Source organism: Oncorhynchus clarkii, chromosome 5 (genome assembly GCF_045791955.1).
Source record: "Oncorhynchus clarkii lewisi isolate Uvic-CL-2024 chromosome 5, UVic_Ocla_1.0, whole genome shotgun sequence".
In the NCBI taxonomy this organism is placed as follows: domain Eukaryota; kingdom Metazoa; phylum Chordata; class Actinopteri; order Salmoniformes; family Salmonidae; genus Oncorhynchus; species Oncorhynchus clarkii.
In genome coordinates, this window is record NC_092151.1 from 30,572,583 (window position 1) to 30,593,531 (window position 20,949).

The following is a 20,949-nucleotide window of genomic DNA, read 5'->3' on the forward strand; positions in this document are numbered from 1 at the left end:
GTGATGAATCACCTGACTAACGCTGGGAGTAAAGTTAGAGCAATGCCCCAGCACTATAACTGACTCCGTTATTGGTGTGCCCCACACTTGATTAATGCTTGTGTTCCAGCTCAGCCCACAAATATGCTGACTCTCATCAGGTACTTTTGTCAGATCGGGAGTACATTACCCAATCTTTCTTTTCCCATTCTTTACTTAATCTTAATAGAGAAATCTGGGACGAATGAAAAACGAGGCACACTGAAGTGATAAAACAAAGACTCATCTTAAAGGCCTTTAGTTTGAGAGTGGTCGTCCCATAAATAATATTTTTCGACAGTGGTTTAGAATTGGATGTTGATTTATTCATTTGTTTTTGTCCCAGGTCCCCATTTCCTGGGGTAGCCTATGGCTTTGCATATGATGGTGGGGATGGAATGTTTGAGGTTGGCTTGATCATGTGGATTGGGCTATTCATCACCAGTCCAGGCTGTCACAGACATCGCCACATTATCGGCAGCCTGGTATTGACAGAGCAGTGTTCTTTGAGCACAGTTCAAAATGCTTGATGTGCCATTGATTGGAAGATGTATGAAGTGTTTTTTCGACAGCCTGGCTTTATTCATCTCTGCTGGAAGAAAAATTGAAAATAATACCAATCTTTATTTTGTGGGGGTGATGGTTCAATTAGGTTTGTGATGGACCAATCATATTCTAGACCAGGAGAGCCACACCCAATTCTGCCCAGATTGACCCATTTACAAGCCAATCAGGCCAAGAAATGTCTAGCCTTGACAAGTCTACAATATGGTATCTCAAAATATCAAGGAGTTTTCCCATGTTTGATTAAAGTAACGTTAAACAGCATGTTTAAATCAGTATGTTCACCACTACTGCACCTCTGCAATATGCTTCCATTTCAAAACCAACAATAAGCCATTGAATACAGTACAATTAGTACCTCTGATATTGATCTTCCAAAGCATTAATAGCCCAGTGTTATGAGGATATCAGTCTGCTAATCTGGCCGTACATCGCAGCATACCACAGTGGATGGAGATGGTACATTAAAGGAGATTGTCAGAGAAAGGATGTCATGGTGTAGTGGTCATATACGGTAATTGGCGAAAAACCTCAATGGAGAGGTATTGTAGCAGTGTGCTGTGGAGATGTAGAGATGATGACACTGGGAAGTCAAATAATATGTTCTAGTCACATCATAATATTTTCTTTACAGTCATATAATCAACATATTACCAAAGAGCTAGAACTGAATCTATAAGATATTTGACATGTTCTGTGTTTAGTATATATTTGTTGGGGGTGCAGAATATCCTGTATCATGTGTACGCATAACGCATTTATCTGACAATCCAACATTAGCTACATTATCAGAAAACGGGGAACACACTCGTATCATCAAATCCAGTAATCCTTTTTATTCAGATCATCATAAATCAATGTTCAGCAGTAAGCTCTGCCAACATCACCCCCTGCACTACCATACCCATGTTTTAATGTGACTAGTGTATTTAATTCAGAGAATGATTCTTCCCCACAATTGATTACCATCTGGCTTTAAATGCCAGGGCCTTCTCCAGGGATATAATTGGCTTCTGGAACTTAATTAAAACAGACCAGAAATTAACAAAGTTTCAGAGACAGCCAGACAAATTAATATCTCTCAGCATTTTAACTCAAAAAGTTCAAATAGCCGCTTCAAAATGTGGTTGGGAAGAAATTGAATTAGAAAATTGGCTAATCATTCATTACAGCAAGCCTACTCTATTCTTTAAAATCACTATGAGAGAACAGGATGAATGAACAATTGCTGGGTGTACTCTCTTAAAGAGCAGAGGTTTTCTTTGAAAAGACTTGCCGTTATGACTTGTCATCTGTCTGCATTGTTTGCATGGTAGTCATATCGACATACTGCATTGTAGTTGTTTGGTACTTACACCACAGTTCACAGTCGTTCGGTACTTAGGCCTCAATTCATAGTTTTTGGTACTTACAGTGGCTGCTCCACTAAACGTTTTGCGATTATGCTGCGGGATTTAGAGGTAATTTGTGATTTAGTACAGTACCCTGCGTCACCACTTCATTGCTCCAGACCAGCGCAAGGGGGAGTTAGAGCACTGATTATGCTTTTGGGTCCTACTGGGTCTCTAACTGACAATAAATGGGCGACATAAACCTAAATAGAAACTGATAATTGTCCACGACTTCAGTATTACTTACTAAAACTGTTGTTACACTAAGGATTTTATTATTTATTTTGTTTGTAATCTTTTGTTCTTACTGTAGTACTGTAGGCCACTCCAGACCAGTCATGTTGTACAGTGCCTGAGTGGCGTAATGGTCTAAGGCAGTGCAAGCTGTGTTGCTACGGATGCTGGTTCAATACGCGTGCTGGCCTCTACTGGGAGACCCATGAGATGACTGAAGGTTTCTGGTTTCTCTCCCTCTAAAAACAGAAATTAATAATAATAATTCTAATTATTTACAAATTAGTAACAATGTCTCACCCCATGTTCAAGAATGGCCTTTTTCCCCCGCTCATTTTACGTTATTTGAAAACAAAATCATCTCCAAAACATTGTTCTTTTTTAAACAATGCGATTATTATTATTATTCATTTAGAATTATATAAAAGCCTGTTGGATATTCTCACAGGTATATTATTAACCCTGTTATTAGCAGGACAATATATATTGGTCATATTGGTCGTGGCTCCTGAGTGGCACACAATGGGATTGGCTTGCAGTTCTCCAGCTGTATCCACTGAAAGCGTACGAGGTTCAGGGGGCACGGGATGGGCCGCAGAGCCACGCACAGAAGACCGACCTAGCTCATAGGGAAGGGAGGAGCAGGAAGGGGGAGAGGGGGTGGACCTCACCCCACCACACTGGCAACACTTTAAGTGGTATTGCACTAATAATGGAGCTGACTAGAGAAACATTCCCGCTGTTCTGTTCTTAGTGCCAGTCTGCACGTTCAAACAAATAAAAATGACCTAATAATGGCATCTTTATGTTTTCGTTAATAAAATAATGATAAAAATACTCTTTCAAAATGCCAATGTTTATTTAGTTATGGATCCATAACGAATTACTATGGGAATAAATATCACTGAATTACAGAAATATCCTCCATTCCTCTATATGTAATTAATGACAGAGATTTTACGCCATATTTTTCGTTATACTGTGGCCTACCATAGGCGACTTGAGTCTCACTAGTGTTGAGTAATGTGCTGTTAAAAGTGATTTAGGTCTTATTCATTTAAAGAGAATATTGAAGTTAGAAGCAATAGGATTTGAAGCAATAGCCTACAACTATTTTAGCAACGTTTCGCGCTGCTCTGAGACAAGCATGGGGACTGGTCTTGATAAATCAATTCGACTTTTATTTTCCCTGAATCTCCATTTGGGTTTGGTTAGACTAGAATTAGAAAATTAGAAGAAAGAATGCTTATGCTCTTAGTGTAACCTTTATTTAACTAGGCAAGTCAGTTATGAATAAATTATTATTTACAAGGACAGCCTTCTCCTTCCTCCCTGTCGGGGAATTGAACCCGCATGCCCACAAGGTCTCCCGCATGCCCACACGACACAGGGATTCTTTAACTAAATAGCCCAGTACTGTAGCCAACGACTGTCACATTGTACAGTGCCATATTTTCCTTTCCACCCTAGCGGAAACCCAGGGTTTTTCAAATTTATCTTGGAATAGAAACACCATAATATTAAGCAAATTAATTAAGCAAAACTTAAAATCAGTCCCATGTACTGTGTTCTTACAAAAAAAGGTTTTAAATTCTCTAGTACAGCCAGTATTGAAGGCTATCAAATGCTTCTCAAAGATGCCCTCTGATGGTCAAACTAGCACTAACTAGCATTAATGGTACCAGTGGTTCACACTTAAATAACGTGCCATAGAATTCTGCAGCACCATGCAAACTGCGCCGCAGTACGCTGTAACGTTAAAAGAACGAACAACTGTCGGCCTCAATCAATAGTCGTTTGGTACTTAGGTCTCAATTCACAGTCATGTAGTACTTAGGCAATGTAATATTTAGACAGTATTTACTTTTCCCATGGACAAATACAACAAAATAATAATTATCAGAACTGTAAAAACTCACTGCTAGTGAGTGTGTAGGCAGTTGTTCTTAACAAAGACACCGTGTAGACATGTCAACATTGACTGAATTCCATCCAGCCTTGGATTCTTGGAGCAACGCATCAATGCTCAGCATCAATACATATATCATGACTATCATGGCTGACTGACGCAGTCTCTGACTGAATACATTTTCTCTTGGAGAGCATTCAGAGGGGTGAGCTGCCCCACATGATTCCCCACCCCCCAACCAAAACGCTTCGCCGAATTATATATTTTCTACAGAAACCCAGTCTAATCACTCATAAAATGTTATGTTCCCTTCGTTAATGTTTTCAAAGTTATTATTTAGTTCCTGGTGTGATGTTAAATAGTAATTAAGGCTGATGAATCATTCAGTAGGCTAGCACTCCCAGCAGACAAAAACACTCGCTGCTACAGTGGAGTTGGTTGGGTTTGTTTAAATAGGAATTATCTATGTTTCACTGAATAACATTTTCAAACATACTTCCACAGCAGAGCCTTTTCATCATACTGTATGTACAAAGGAGATACAGTACTGCAGCAATGTCTATAACAAGCATCCGGTTAAAGATCTATAGTGGATCATTATTCCTTTATGGTCAAACGGTTTTCAACTATGCACACACTGTGGTCTTAAATCAAAGGTTTCAAGACAAGACAACTATTCAAAGTCAGCATTATAACCATCATTATAAGCACAAAAGTAGAACATTAAGGAGTTTATTTGCTGGGTCCAGATGTCCGCTCACACAGCTGACAGCTGTATTAGTGAGGAGAGATTGGACATGTTTGCTTTCACACACACACACACACACACACACACACACACACACACACACACACACACACACACACACACACACACACACACACACACACACACACAGCCCCTCTGAGAGTCCCAATTCTCTCAAATTATGCCACTGGAATGGAGCAGGGAACATGCACTGTCCTTTCATAAAGACATGTCGGCTTTGAGATTAATTGCTGTAACGTAAATGGGGCTCTCTGCTGTGCAGCCATAATGGCAAGTCCTCACTCCATTTTAGCTGGTCAATTTGGTGTTCTACTTCTGAACCGGAATTGAACTTGTAATGAAATCTATTCATCACCAGAACACTACTGAGTGATAGTCAAGAAATAGAAAAGGCACAATGGAGTAATTACCTTTTTCTCCGGGTAAAAATAGAGAGAAAAAGATCACCTAGCAACACCAGCTTTCTAAAACGACCAATGCAATCATGCCTGTACCTGTTCATACGTTTGATTAGGTATTTTCAAGTGTTTGTTGAACACTGCTATTGATCTCAACATTGTTCTTCACAGTTTTCTCCCATCACAAGCTTATTCAAATGCTCGTCCTAATTAATTGGCAGTGGGATAGTAATCCTCTTTCTGGGACAACAGAACGTTGGAGTAGTAAGCACAGATGTACACTATTGCCAAGGGAGAGCTCCACTCTCAATTAGGCCTCTCCTCCAGAATCACTAATGAAATGCTGCCTGTCGCCATTTTACGTCCATATGTTAATGTTGTGGCAATTAGTACATGTATCGCCTATGGACCACATACTGTAAAGTAGTTTTCAAACCATTATAAAACAAGAAATTGCTGAAAAGTGGTTTTATCAATGTTGCCTGCCTATGCACTAGCATGGTGTATACAGTGAGTCAGACAGTTTTAGATCGAATGCTTAGCCATATCTATCCATCAACCACCACTTAGTTGTTGACATGAGATGCTGATGTCACTGTAGGCGTTTGTGCTGTGGCTAGAAGTTCTCCGTTGTGGGATGACAGGATACTATTACAATTTTATGCACACTAACATGACCCAAGTAACATTGTAATATATGAAATCTCTTGTGTGTGTCTTATTAATCATATTGTTTGACGTTGACGGAAGTGTAAATGGTCAGAATCATTGTGGAAACTGTGCGAGAGAAAATTCCCTTTAAGCATAGATTGAAACTGAACAAAAGTATAAACGCAACATGCAACAATTCCGAAGATTTTTATGATTTACAGTTCATATAAGGAAAGCAGTCAATTTAAATACGGTTTAAAAACATCTGCTGTTCACAAATACCTTTAAAAAAATCGGAAAACCAGTCAGTATCTGGTGTGACTAGGGTTGCACAAATGATAGTCTAGTGCTCTGGTTGTCTTCCTCTCAGGCTTCCATGTCTTCTCCCTGGACCTCCTCAATGTCCACCTCTTGAACATCAGACTGAGGCCTCATCTAAACGGTCACTTTCCAACCTTGTTGAGGATGTATCGTTGTCAGGTGAGCCATCCCTTGTATTGGTCAGGCCTTGTATTGGTCAGCCTGTTGCATGCTTTGGTGTGTGTGTTCCCAAACAAGGACCAGTTGCGCTCTGAGGCGGCTGATGTTGGTGGGATTTGGAGGATGATGGAGACAACAGGGGAAAGAGCCTCAGATCCACAAAGTCCCTTCCACCAGGTGGCTGATGAGATATGTTGGCACGACTGCCATATTGCATCTCCATCCCAAAGCCCTTGCATGGAAGTGTACTTTGCCAGACTGCCAAGAACCTTGCTCTCATCCAGGCGAGACACGGTAGTGATGACACCACAGGCCTTGTTGATCTCTGCACCAGACAGGATGCTCTTGCCAGCATACTTGGGGTCCAACATGTATGCTGCGGTGTGTATGGGCTTCAGGCAGAAGTCTTCATGCTTTTTGATGTATTTCAGAACTGCAGTTGCCTCTGCTTGGAGCAACAGCGTAGTGGGCATGGCAGTACGGATATTTGTCTTACATTTACAAGCAGAGTCTGAACATCTGACAGGATGGTATTGTCTCCCTCAATCCATGCAATGGCCACTGTTATAGGTTTCAGGAGTTTCAGGCTGCTTACCACTCTCTCCCAAAATACATCATCCAGGAGGATCCTCTTGATGGGGCTGTCCATATCAGCAGACTGTGACATGGCCATTTCTTGGAGACTTCTTCCCCTCCAGGAGACTGTCTATTTGGTAGCGTTGCTTTTTGAATTGTTTATCTTGTGTCGGGTAGCCTTCCACAAGCTTCCCACAATAAGTTAGGCGAATTTTGGCCCATTCCTCCTGACAGAGCTGGTGTAACTGAGTCAGGTTTTGTAGGCCTCCTTGCTCGCACAAATTTTTTCAGTTCTGCCCACGCATATTCTATAGGATTGAGGTCAGGGCTTTGTGATGGCCACTCCAACACCTTTACTTTGTTGTCCTTAAGCCATTTTGCCACAACTTTGGAAGTATGCTTGGGGTCATTGTCTATTTGGAAGACGCATTTGCGACCAAGCTTTAACTTCCTGACTGATGTATTGAGATGTTGCTTCCATATATCCACATCATTTTCCTACCTCATGATGCCAACTATTTTGTGATGTGCACCTGTCCCTCCTGCAGCAAAGCACCCTCACAACATGATGCTTCCACCCCAAAACTTCATGATTGGGATGGTATTCTTCGTCTTGCAAGCCTCCCCCTTTTTCCTCCAAACATAACAATGGTGATTATGACCAAATAGTTATATTTTTGTTTCATCAGACAAGAGGACATTTATCCAAAAATTACAATCTTTGTCCCCATGTGCATTTGCAAACCGTAGTCTGGCTTTTTTATGGCGGTTTTGGAGCAGTGGCTTCCTCCTTGCTGAGCGGCCTTTCAAGTTATGTCGATATAGGACTCGTTTTACTGTGGATATAGATACTTTTGTACCTGTTTCCTCCAGCATCTTTACAAGGTCCTTTGCTGTTGTTCAGGAATTAATTTGCACTTTTCGCACCAAAGTACGTTCATCTCTAGGACAGAGAATGCCTCTCCTTCCTGAGCGGTATGACGACTGCTTGGTCCCTTGGTGTTTATACTTGCGTACTATTGTTTGTACAGATGAACGTGGTACCTTCAGGCGTTTGGAAATTTCTCCCAAGAATGAACCAGAATTGTGGAGGTCTACACATTTTTTTCTGAGGTCTTGGCTGATTTCTTTTGATTATCCCATGATGTCAAGCAAAGAGGCATTGAGTTTGAAGGTAGGCTTTGAAATACATCCACAGGTACATCTCCAATTGCTTCTAAAGCCATGAAATAATTTTCTGGAATCGTCCAAGCTGTTTAAAGGCACATTCAACTTAGTGTACGTAGACTTCTGACCCACTGGAATTGTGATGCAGTGAATAATCTGTCTGCAAACAATTGTTGGAAAAATTACTTGTGTCATCCACACAGTAGATGTCCTAACCGACTTGCCAAAACTATAGTTTGTTAACAAGACATTTGTGAAGTGGTTGAAATATTAGTTTTTTAATGACTCCAACTTAAGTGTATGTAAACGTCTGACTTCAACTGTAGATTGCTACTATAACTCACTGACCCTTCACATACCTAACCATTTTCTTGGCTCTCTTGTAGAGTGTATCCATTGTTTTCAGTGCCATGATGTCCTTGAGGAGCAGATTCAAAGCATGAGCAGCACAGCCAATGGGTGTGATGTGAGGGTAGAGCAAGACAATCACCAGCATTTCTCTGACTACGTTACTCCATTGAGTTAAAACAGCTTCTGATTCCAGGAGGACCATGAGCTGTTGTTATCGATAAGGTGTCTGATTCCTCATTTTCACCTCAAATAGAAGTAGATGGAAGTTTGTCAGAGGTTGCTTGTTGTGAGCGCTGAGGGAACTTTATGCATTTGGCCAAAAGATTCTGCATCTTTGTAGCATTCTTCACATTTGATTTGGCACAGTATTTGCTAATGTACACAACTTTTCCTTCTACATTAGCTGCAGTGAAATGTCTCCACACATCAGATAGTGCCCGTGGCATTTTCCTGTAAAGATTAGAAAAAATGTGTTTAAAAAACCCAAATACAATTCCATGTATGGATAAATAGTTAAATAGTTAGATTAAACAACTCCTTTGTAAGATAAATGTTTTAAAATTAAACATGAATGTAAACAGGTTAATTAACACTCCTCAGTTAGCAGGCTCAAGCAAGCTAAAGCCCACATGGTAGCAAAAACTAACTACCAGAAATTGTTAAGTTAGAAATGATTTAAACACACTTTGCTGTAGGCTACCATTTACTAGTTAACATTAACAAAAAATAATCTATGTCATACAAAATATATTCACCCCACACAGTATTATAATCAAAACTTACCAGAAAGCATGAAGTCCTTGGCTCAGACAGTGTAGTAGTGTGGGCTCAATAGCATCTAAAGTAATGATGGACTTATTTTGGCTTATTTGAGCTGTTCTTGCCGACTTGTCGTTTACTTTGAAGAATGTCAAATATAAAACATATTTAGATTTGTTTCACACTTTTTTTTGTTTACTACTGATTCCATGTGTGTTCTGTCATAGTTTTGATGTCTTCACTATTATTCTACAATGTAGAAAATAGTACAAATAAAGAAAAAACGTTGAATGAGTAGGTGTGCGCAAACTTCTGACTGGTACTGTACATGTGAAATTAGTTTTGATTTAGAATGGACCATTATCATACACCTTTCTCGAAACAGGGGCAGCAGGAAAAAATACATGTCACTTAAATAGCAAATAGAGGATTATTTTCCCGTGGTTAACTTTCATGCCAGCCAGGTAAGCTATACATACTCCTGTTGTAAAGATAAGCAATGTGCTTAATATTAGGAAAGTTGAGAAATAAAGATAATAGGCATAGCCTATAGAAAGCTGATGGGATCATCCTATTTTTAGTAGAGGCCATCACTCTGTTTTCTCGTGCAATTGCACAGCCTTTAGAAATGTTATGCAACATGAGCTCATGGGCACTCATGAAGTGTTTGATTAGATTTTCGATTGCATTTGCATTGATGTCAGAGTGAATAGAGGGACAATAGTGCTGAGTACCAGGCAGTTAGCTAATGACCATCAGCATCATCAGAGCTTGGAGAAGACTAATTACTGCAACAGTCCAGTCAAGACCGTGGTGAAGACAACGAGCATGCAGATTAGTTTCTGACAGTTTGTGCAGAAATTCTTTGGTTGTGCAAATCCACAGTTTTATCAGCTGTCCGGGTGGCTGGTCTAAGGCTATTCTGCAGGTAGGAAGAAGCCGGATGTGGAGGTCCTTGTCTGGCGTGGTTACACGTGGTCTGCGGTTGTGAGGCCGGTTGGACGTACTGCCAAATTCTCCAAAACTACGTTGGAGGTGTCTTATGGTAGAGAAATTAACATTGAATGCTCTGACAACAGCTCTGGTGTACATTCCTGCAGTTAGCATGCCAATTTTCCGGTAGTCAGAATGTCAATTGCACGCTCCCTCAAAACTTTAGACATCTGTGTGACAAAACTGCACATTTTAGAGTTGCCTTTTATTGTCCTCAGCACAAGGTACACTACACCTGTGTAATGATCATGCTGTTTAATCAGCCTCTTGATATGCCACAACTGTCAGGTATATGGAATATTTTGGCAAAGGAGAAATGCTCACTAACAGGGAAGTTAACAAATTTGTGCACAAACATTGAGAGAAACAAGCTTTTGTGCGTATGGAACATTTCTGTATACATGTTGCATTTATATTTTTGTTCAGTATGTAAATTAAACCTACCCATCATAAAACAGAACCTTAACCATTAGAAGAAAGAAAAATGGACCCCTGATCAGGTTTTTGGAGGCGATCTTCACCCCCACATACAGAGAAGCTTGTATAGGTAAACTGACCTTAGAACAGGTCTCAGAAAATACATCTCTGCCCACACATTGTATTTTTAAAGGTAAACTGACCTGACATCCCCAGGGTCCTCTGTCACCAGCACATCAGTCTTGCAACTGGCGATGGGGTTGATTGACAGCTCCACCGGTGGCACCACAAAGCTCTTACTGACTGGCAGCCACAGACCCTGGCCTAGGCTGTAGGACGACCTGCATTGGCACAGAGACAATGAGACACTTAGGTGTCAAAAATGACAAGCACGTGATCATCCTCCATATTAAACCATCAGCTAAATATAAATCAGTCAGCATTTCAACAGCTGGTAAGGGCCTGTCCTTTTGACATAGAGCCACGGTCATTTTTGTCTGTTTATATTTGTTATCAATGCCATCTGTATCGAAAGCAATGGGGTGGAGGTGGCACCAAAATGCATATCATTAAATTGTGTTTAGCATTAAACTAAAAAGTTAGTGCTTACATGAGGAAAGTTGAGATAAGAGAATATTGATCCATGCTACTGTGCATAATGTTTAGACTTTGGGCCAGGGGGCTTTTCCTGACCACATGACCTGACCGATACTCTGTGAGTTCCATCAGTCATTCATCAGTGTTTTCAGTCATTCAACAGTGTTATCAGTCATTCGTCAGTGTTATCAGTCATTCAACAGTGTTATCAGTCATTCGTCAGTGTTATCAGTCATTCAACAGTGTTATCAGTCATTCGTCAGTGTTATCAGTCATTCATCAGTGTTATCAATCATTCAACAGTCATTCAACTGTTATCAGTCATTCAACAGTGTTATCAGTCATTCAACAGTGTTATCAGTCATTCAACAGTGGTATCAGTCATTCAACTGTGTTATGAGTCATTCAACTGTGTTATCAGTCATTCAACAGTGTTATCAGTCATTCAACAGTGTTATCAGTCATTCAACTGTTATCAGTCATTCAACAGTGTTATCAGTCATTAAACAGTGTTATCAGTTATTCAACAGTGTTATCAGTCATTCAACAGTGTTATCTGTCATTCAACAGTGTTATCAGTCATTCAACAGCGCTACAGCAGTAGTGTTAATATAATCAGTTCTACCACAGCAATTAACATTATGTCATATTACACAATTATCATTCAACATTTTAAATAGTTTACATACAGTTTATTACTGTTAATCCCTGTGTATAAACTCTTACTGAGAATCAGCATTGAGTGTGCAGTGTGATCACTGATCAAGCAACAAATGTTCTCTAAACGAGTTGGGTCATTAGCTTGAGCTGCAAATGTTTTATCGACTAATGGAGTAGGAATATGAAGAGAAAATGTATTCTCGTAGGCTCAATCAAAACTGCATTTCCATGAATTATCAGTGAATAAGAAACACAGGCATAAATAAGGTATAAACGGAAGTTGTGAATACACAGATATTAATAAGTTATTACCTCGCAGAAAGAATCTGTGTAGATTCTCTTTCAGTCTTCAATAATGATACACAAAATATACAGTTGATTTGAATACAATTCTCAGATATTGAGTTATTACTCAATATTGTATTCAAATGTATATTGTGTGTGTCATTATCAAAAACTGAAAGAGAACTATTATGAATAATAATAACATCTCCTGCTAATGGTTTACGCAACGTGGCTTAGGCTGGTTGTCATGGCCTTGTGACTGACGTTAAGCCATTGCCAATGCTGCGTTATGTTATGGAGACTTCAGCCAATATCTCATTTTATAAGCTCTTTGTCAGTAGTCATTTAAAGAGGTGCTCAGAGCAGTGGGCAGAGTGCGACCGGCCCTGACCTGGGATATAGACAGGAACACAATGAATCAGGCCTGATCAATGGCCACGTCCACTCATAAATAAAACACTGACAGCCAGTATCCCGCTCACTCCGTCCTCTCACTATAGAGCCCATTGATCGGCCCCTGCTCTTCTCCCCATCCATCACACACACCTGGAGGCTTTATCAAAGGTGTGTGTGTGGGGGGTACAAGTGTGTGTGTGTGTGTGTGTGTGTGTGTGTGTGTGTGTGTGTGTGTGTGTGTGTGTGTGTGTGTGTGTGTGTGTGTGTGTGTGTGTGTGTGTGTGTGTGTGTGTGTGTGTGTGTGTGTGTGTGTGTGTGTGTGTGCACGTACATATGCATGTGCGTGAATACAGGAGAGAATCAGAGGGTGATGACAGTTCGGTTAAGAAAAATAAATATGAGATATTCTCAGGGTTTTTTCCCTATAAACTTCCACACCAGGCATTTGATTATGCCAGGGAAAACAGCTTATTCATGAAAAGCTGAGAAAAGATCTGTAGTGATTCTGACAAGAGCGACAGAAAGGCAATATTTGAAATATAATTATCTCTCTCAACTGCAAGGTAGAGGCTCCGAGCGACAAATTCATCATAGGATTTAAGATTATTCTGCGGTGCCATAAAAACCTACAGCCCCATTTCATATTATTTACTGTTTCACTCTTACATCACCTAGTCTATTCTTATTTTGGGAGGTTAAACTATATTCTCTGACACCCCTTCCCAATTTCATGACCTCCCCAATTACAACATACCCCAGAAAGGGGGTCTTTTGAAGAAAACCATTAATTTGCCAAAGGCATGGGTTAGAAGCCCTTGAAAGGTTCTATTGACTGGCACAGCCACATCCAACTGTACGGAGCATTAGCACTCCTCAGGAAAATGTCACAGAGAATGTCCCTGTCAAGAAAGGCCCTGTGACAAAGGCTGGCACTAAGAGTACTTAAAAGCCCTGTCCATGACATACCCTCTGGCTATTTCTTCACAGGGCCGCATTCTCTGTGTGTGTGTGTGTGTGTGTGTGTATGTGCGTGCGTGTGTGCGTGCTATTGTGTTCAGAGCAGAAGCAGAGGCGGGTTTATGGAGGTGACAATCACACAGTCCCAGATCCTATAGTGTGTGGAAGTGGCTGGTAGTGTACACAACGTTCCAGTTTTCTCCAGACTTCAAAGTAGTTGATCTGAAAGACATTATTTTGGCAGACCACCAGCTATGCTCTCAGACGAGGGCACTTGGATTAACATGTCTCCTCACCTGAATATCTTTTCTGGCGTTTGCTCCCCTGTGACGAGGTCATAACCCTTCTCCAGGTTAGTGTAGGGCCAGGGACTGTGGAGAGAGCGGGGAGGAACAGGACCATTGTATGTATACACTGAACAATGCACATTTATAAACACACTCTTCTTATACATTCATGCACGATCAAACTAAGCTATATTGCAGAGGAAAAATCTGAGGCAGGAAAATGTTAATACACCATATTACCAAATGAATAGATTAATAAGTAAGTGAGTTGATATACAGTACAGGTTTCTGCTCAGTACAACATAGTTATGCAAGGTCATGTTATACAATTAACTCTGGCTTTAAATACCAAAGATGATCCTCCTTTACTCTTGAATTGGCGAAATGGGATTGGATCTGTGATTGGTGGGTGGGGACCGAGTTCATCATGATGATGGGGGATTTGCATAGCTAGAGGAGGCTGCCGTTTTATTGGCCCAGCTGTTGGGCCAGTCGAGTTAATCAGCATGCAGAGTCTGAGTCAGGAAGAGAGCTTACACTTGACTGGGCACAAGGCAAGGTGATGAATGTCTCATCTCCCTCTCCCTCTCTCTCTGTTTCTATCTCTCTCCCCATCTTACTCTCTCCCTCACTCACTCTCGCTCTCCCTCCCTTCTCTCCCCCTATCCCTCCCTCCCTCCCTCTCCATTTCCCTTTCGCTCTCTCCCGCCCCCTCTCACTCTGCCTTTCTTCTCCTCTTGTTTCATCAGTGAGGTGACAGTGAGTGTGCATGGCAGAGCCGGCAGGACTCACCCTTCGTTGCGTCCCCAGTCACTGCGAACACAGAGATGTTTATGCACCGGGTCAGTGGAATAGCCCTCATGACAGCTGCATTCACCTGCAGGATGGAGGGGGAACAAAGTGACAGATATATGAATTCCTCCTGCAGCTGAATAAATTACCCCGTGTGTCTTCCAGGGCCTCCCAGCTCATCCATAATTAGGCAATAATCAGTTAATCAGTTGGCATTGGACTTAGTTTGGCAGCTACTGCTCAACACCAACCTCCCGCCTCTTCTCTAACAATAGCAAGCCTCACCTCAATCTCCACCTCAGACATGCTGGAACTCTAAACTGGAGTAAATACGCCCCCCTATAACTTCAACACTCCCCCCCTTCTCTACCCCTGGCATGTTCTGATCCACCCATGGTGTCTTATAAACTTCACGTTCTCTTTATTCTAGACACTGTCTGACCATGAACATGTAACCCCAAACACTCTGGGTTAAAAAACACTGTGGGGCTTCCTAGTGGCCAGCGGTCTAAGGCACTGCATCACAGTGCTTGAGGTGTCACTACAGATCCGGGTTCGATCCCGGGCTGTGTCGCAGCCGGCCGCGACCGGGAGACCTATGAGGATGTGCACAATTGGCCCAGCATCGTCCGGGTTAGGGGAGGGTATGGCAGGCCGGGATGTTCTTGTCCCATCGCGATCTAGCGACTCCTGTGGCAGGCCGGGCGCATGCACACTGACACGGTCACCAGTTGGACTGGTGCATCTGGCTTCCGTTTTAAGTGAGAAGTGCAGCTTGGCAGGGTCGTGTTTCAGAGGATACATGGCTCTCGACCTTCGCCTCTCCCGAGTCCATACAGGATTTGCAGCGATGGGACATGTCTGCCACTACCAATTGGATATCACACAATTTGGGGAGAAAAAGGGGCAAAAAGTTACACATTTAAAAGAAAAATGTAATCAAACCTCTCCACTCTTGACTCACAGTACTCTCTCCATCCCCCATCAACAAGAACAACTTTCCAAACCAATGCTGTAACAAGCTCTAACCTCTAACAGCACTCTAACCACAACCCTGTACACATCTACCACACTTATCTAGTTACTCTCTACTTCACTCCCTCCATCTTTAACAACCCTCCTCTACAACAAACCTTCATGTTCTCTCCCTGACTCCATCTCTTCCACCACCCATTCCCGAACTCTCTCTCACCTGGCATCTAACTACATATACTTCACACACAGTCCTCTCTTAATGATGCCCATCAGATGTATTCTCTGAGGAAAAAGCATGTATTTAACTCTACGATGCACCACACATCCACAGGGGCCATCATGTACAGTATTCTCCTTCTATTTTGTAAGCAACTCCTATGAAATTGTAGATATATCGGTAGGAAGTACCATCACAACAATATAACATATGACTGTGGTACGTCTTGGTGTGATGTATACTTGAAATGGCCAGACTTTTTTCTCTTGGCTCCATCCCTCTATCAACTAAACCAACATTCCTTTTCACTTTGGACCTGCAACATTTTCAATGGCAAAAAGCAAACATTCAATTCATAGCTTTTATGGTAGACTACTGTATGACAAGAGCATAGTGGCAACAGTGCCTTTGAAAAGATAGATGCCAAGGATAAGGGGGTGGTGCTCTGAAAAGGTAGTGTTCCATAGCATAACATAAACAGTGCAAGGACACTTCGCTAAAACAGCAAAGGTGTAAAGCAAAGTGAATTATGAATCTGCACATACTGTATCTACAAAACAACCCCAAAAAATAAAGAATGAATGCAAAGTCAACAAAAATTGAGAAGAGTAAAATGCGGCTTTTGATAGTCATTGTATCTTTTTCCCTCACCTCTGCTCGGATGAAAGCATCCAAGGTGGGGGGGGGGGGGGGGAATGGTACAGTATGGCACATGATGCATCTTTCATTTCACGTGTTTTTAATCCATACATAATCATAGCAGGGGGGAAGCGCCAGGCCTGTTCTACCCAGGCCTCAGGGAGCTGATTTATGATCTCTCAGTAGATTCGAGGCGGCAGATTCATAAAACGTAAAAAAAAAGATCTAAAAAACAAACACTGAATAAGGGGAAAGCGCCCTCTGTGTCTTCTGCCATGCAGGCATTATCACTGCTCTGTGGTTTACATTGCCTCTCATCCCAACCCAGCCCTGAGTCTACCGCAGAACATTGCGTTTCTCAACACTCCTCTGATGTTACAGAAAAAAGTTGTTTTCTATGGGCCTATGGAACATCTTGAGTTGCGGAGTGAGGGACTAATACAGGCATTATCACTGCACTATGGTTCAGGCTGCCTCTCATCCACCAAAGCCCCAGTCTACCGCTGAACATTTTGTTCCTGAATGTCACTCTGTTGTTACAGAACTATACAGTGTTTTGCTATGGACCTATGTGACCATTTGAATTGGGGGAGTGGGTAACAAATGTCTGTTGTCAAATGACCTCCGCTGGGGGCACTTGAGTCTTACTGACAGGAACATGATGATCACATTGTTTATCTAACTGCAGACAATTCTTTCTCAGGGAGAACACCTTCCTACTTTTGATATTCTCATCCTCACCTCTTACTTGTTGAAATGTATATGGGATGTTCACTACTCATTTTTTCATTGAACTTTTTTTGTAAATATTTTCTTAACTATTTCTTGAACTTGATTGTTGGTTAAGAGCTTGTAAATAAGCATTTCACGGTAAGGTCTGTTGTAATCGGTGCATGTGACAAATATAATTTGATATGATTTGATAATATTCAAATGGTAGTCAGAGTGAAAAACACAATAAACAAAATTAAAAAACAGTTCTTTCTCAGTATCTATATAATAATAATTTGGTGGGTGCTTATAGCTGTCCTATTTCACATATGTACATATATTTCACATATGTGTGTACTAATTGAATTCCAAATTTCAAAAACGCCGCTTTAACCACATGTGTTCTGGCTCTGGCCCAACCCATCGGATTCTGAGACCAATCAGATGCTCCAGAATGGATTTCCATTCTAGAAATCTTCGGGAGGGACTCAGATCCAAACTCACTGCGGAGAGGGAACGTCTGTGGGCATGGCGTAGCGTTTTGTCTGGAGCAAGGAGTTTTGTTAGCCAGTCAATGATTTCATATGGTCAAACTGCGATTATGGAGATTTGTGCACAGTTGTGGATAGCTCCATATGCGCCACTAGCGTGAAAAACCTATAAAAATGCATTGTCATTGGCGGTAAAAGTCGGCCATAACATTAGCATTGCACAGAATAACCCTCCTGTTGACTGGCCCATGGTCCCTCATGGGGTTATAACACTGAAATAAATATATTAGCAGGAGTCATGAAAAACCATTCACATTTTATCACCAAGTTCTTAATAATTCATTAAGTGAGTTTATGAGCCGGGGACATAACGGATTCAGGCACAAGCACCTTGGCTAGCAGGGAACAGCTACTCCCTTAATGATGTGAGAATGTGCACCAATTTCTTGTGTTGCTAGCTACCTGCTGAATGGCAGTGGCAAATTGAAAGGCCTTGATGTCAGAGGTGAGAGCTTCCTTTGCTCATAAAGGAACATTTTATCCTTCTTTAGTCAGAAGCTAAGCTAGATTTGTTTTAAACTAATATGAATATTGTACCTGTAACCACCCCAACAAAAAATGGCAAAACAAAACTAAATGTTGTCGTCAAAAAAAGGTAATATGTTGAGGGATGATAATTCAGAGCAATTACTTCAGGAATTTCACAAATGTAAGGCAATTATAGAGTCTAAAGTACCGAGGCTGGGTTTCTACTAAGCTGACATATGGAATATTTTAAAGTTGTTAATACCAAGGATAATATAGCTATTTGATTTTACATTTTAAGACCCCTGTAGGTATAAAAAAAAGTATTAGTTGATGAAACATTGAATTTTGACTTACTAAATCAAAACAAAGTATGTTTTAAAGTGTCTGTCCTATGTCTAAAAGAGATAATTGAAAGGTCAGGAAATCACTTCAATATTATTTTGTACCCTTATTTAAAGGGATACTTCAGGACTTCCCCAGAGTCAGATGAACTTGTGAATAACATTGTTATGTCTCTGTGTCGCAAGCCAATGCTAACTTGTACTTCTCTCCTGCATCTTCCTCTCTCTCTCTCTCTTTCTGGATCTATCGCTATCTCTCGCCTTCTTTCTCTCACACACATGCACATGCATTTCTCAATCGCTCATCTCATCTCTAAAACTTCACAACAAACTCTTTCATAAATGCTTTTGGCAACCAGAATCCCTCATCAGCACATTTCTTGTTTTCTAAATGAAAGCCAAACTGAAAAACAGTAGAATGAGCGTTAACTGGAGACTAGGGCTGTTGTGGTAACCATATTACCGCCACACCAGGGGTCATGAGTCATGAAGTCAGTTAAATTTCACGTAACCATTTAGTCACGGTAATTAGGCTTCTCCAAGCTCTGATACTGCTGATGGTCATTAATAGCCTACCAAACCTGCTAACTGCCTGGTACTCAGCACTCTATTGTCCCTCTAATCACTCTGACATCAATGCAAACGCATTTGAAAATCGAATCAAACACTTCATGAGTGCCCATGAGCTCATGTTGCACAATATTACTATAGGCTATGCAACTGAGTGATGGCCTCTATTAAAAAAGAAGACTATCCCTTCAGCTTTCTATAGGCTATGCCTACTATATTTATTTCTCTACTTTCCTAATATTAAACACATTGCTTATCTTTACAATAGGAGTATAGCCTACCTGGCTGGCATGACAATAAACCATGGGGAAAAGCGTCCTCCATTCGCTATTTAAGTGCACAGATTAAATTCGTTTTTTCCTCTGCCCCTGTTTCGATACAGGTGCATGATAATGGTCCATTATAAATCAAAACAAATGTCACACATATTATTTAGTCAATGTAAAGACAAGATTAAATCAAGAATGGTCTGATGGGTGACAATTCTAGCCTATCACCTGTGAATTATATATTATGACTTGTGAATGATGCCCAGCATAAGAAACAATGCCTTTTTTTTGCAACTTAAAAAAAAATCATAGTCACACACCTCGTGTAGCCTAGCCCATAGGCCTATATGTTTTAATAAGGTTTGTATCACAACTAAAGTGGCCAAATAACTTCTTAAAATAAAGCACATTAATCCGCTTTAGAAGGGGTGTAGAGCCTAAGTGGTATACATAAGCAGCGTGTGAGTTTCAAGTTTGGGTAAGATCATTTCCCAGATAAAAATGCACCTTTATAATAAAAGCATTAAATGCATGATTGCATTTGTTGTCACTTTTGATAATAATGGTATTTTCCGCTAATGGAACATTCACGCCTACTACCATGTGCACATTGCTGTGCTTATAATGTGAAGAAATAGCCTAAAAGTTTATCAACATTTTAAGCTAAACGTTTTGATCTGTTGGGTCAGCCACATTGCATCATTTTTTTGTTGAGTGGTTGTATTAATTTGGTATCTATCTCACAGAACAGAATAGGTTGACTTTTGTACTTTGTTCAATTGTATTCTTCATACTATAAAATCATACTAAATAATGCCATGGAATACTAAGCAGATCCTGTAGGCTAAAGGAACTAGTGTAGCCTACAGCCATTTGGCATAGCCACATCAGTACCTAACATAAGGACAACTCAGAGAATGCTACTATTTTCTTCTGAAATAGACTACATTTTCTTCATATCATGCCTCTTTAAACGAGTCTAAAATAAATAATGGATTTATTGTGATGGTGTAGACTTTTAGACTTTTTAAAATGGCCTGTAGGCTACGTGTGTTTGTTAATTAACGGTCAATTACTGTGAGACCGACAGTTATTTGCTTGACAATCACCAGCTGACTAAATTTGGAGACCAGTAACTGATCATCTCTCTCCTTCTCTTTCCGTGCAGCCAACCTGAAGTGACTAATGACACGTTTCATTAGAACGCTTTCCCTATCTTGCACAGGCCATGTGGACTATTTTCACATTTCAAGGTTCACAGCATGGACACAGGAAAGAGATATTGTTGTCCCGATGCATATTTCCACCGTTACAACCATTCCAGGGGGGAAGGAATTCTGTGTCTGGACCTTGAGGAGATTCATCCTCAACATCAGCTATTGGGAGTGTGGGGTGGTGGACTGGATAAATAGGGCTGATAAAGCCGGATCGTTCCAAAACGACCTAGCCATTTCAGCACCTATTAGTTGTGGTAGGAATCTCTGAATATTTGTTGGTGGAGAAAATGAAGGGAGGGAAAGAAGGGAGGTTGGGCTTGGGCTTTCATGAAATCCTGAA

At 40.9% G+C, this 20,949-nt stretch overlaps 1 protein-coding gene across 1 annotated transcript in view; it reads right to left on the minus strand.

Annotated features, from left to right (window-relative positions):
• Nucleotides 1-20,949, minus strand: part of LOC139408645 (astrotactin-2-like) — a 447,901-nt gene that overhangs the window by 222,937 nt on the left and 204,015 nt on the right. The window contains exons 8-10 of the mRNA XM_071152798.1: nt 14,652-14,736; nt 13,869-13,943; nt 10,881-11,018 (exon numbers count right to left, since the gene is read on the minus strand). Coding sequence (XP_071008899.1) covers nt 10,881-11,018; nt 13,869-13,943; nt 14,652-14,736 — 298 coding nt within the window. The remainder of the gene's footprint in view (nt 1-10,880; nt 11,019-13,868; nt 13,944-14,651; nt 14,737-20,949) is intronic.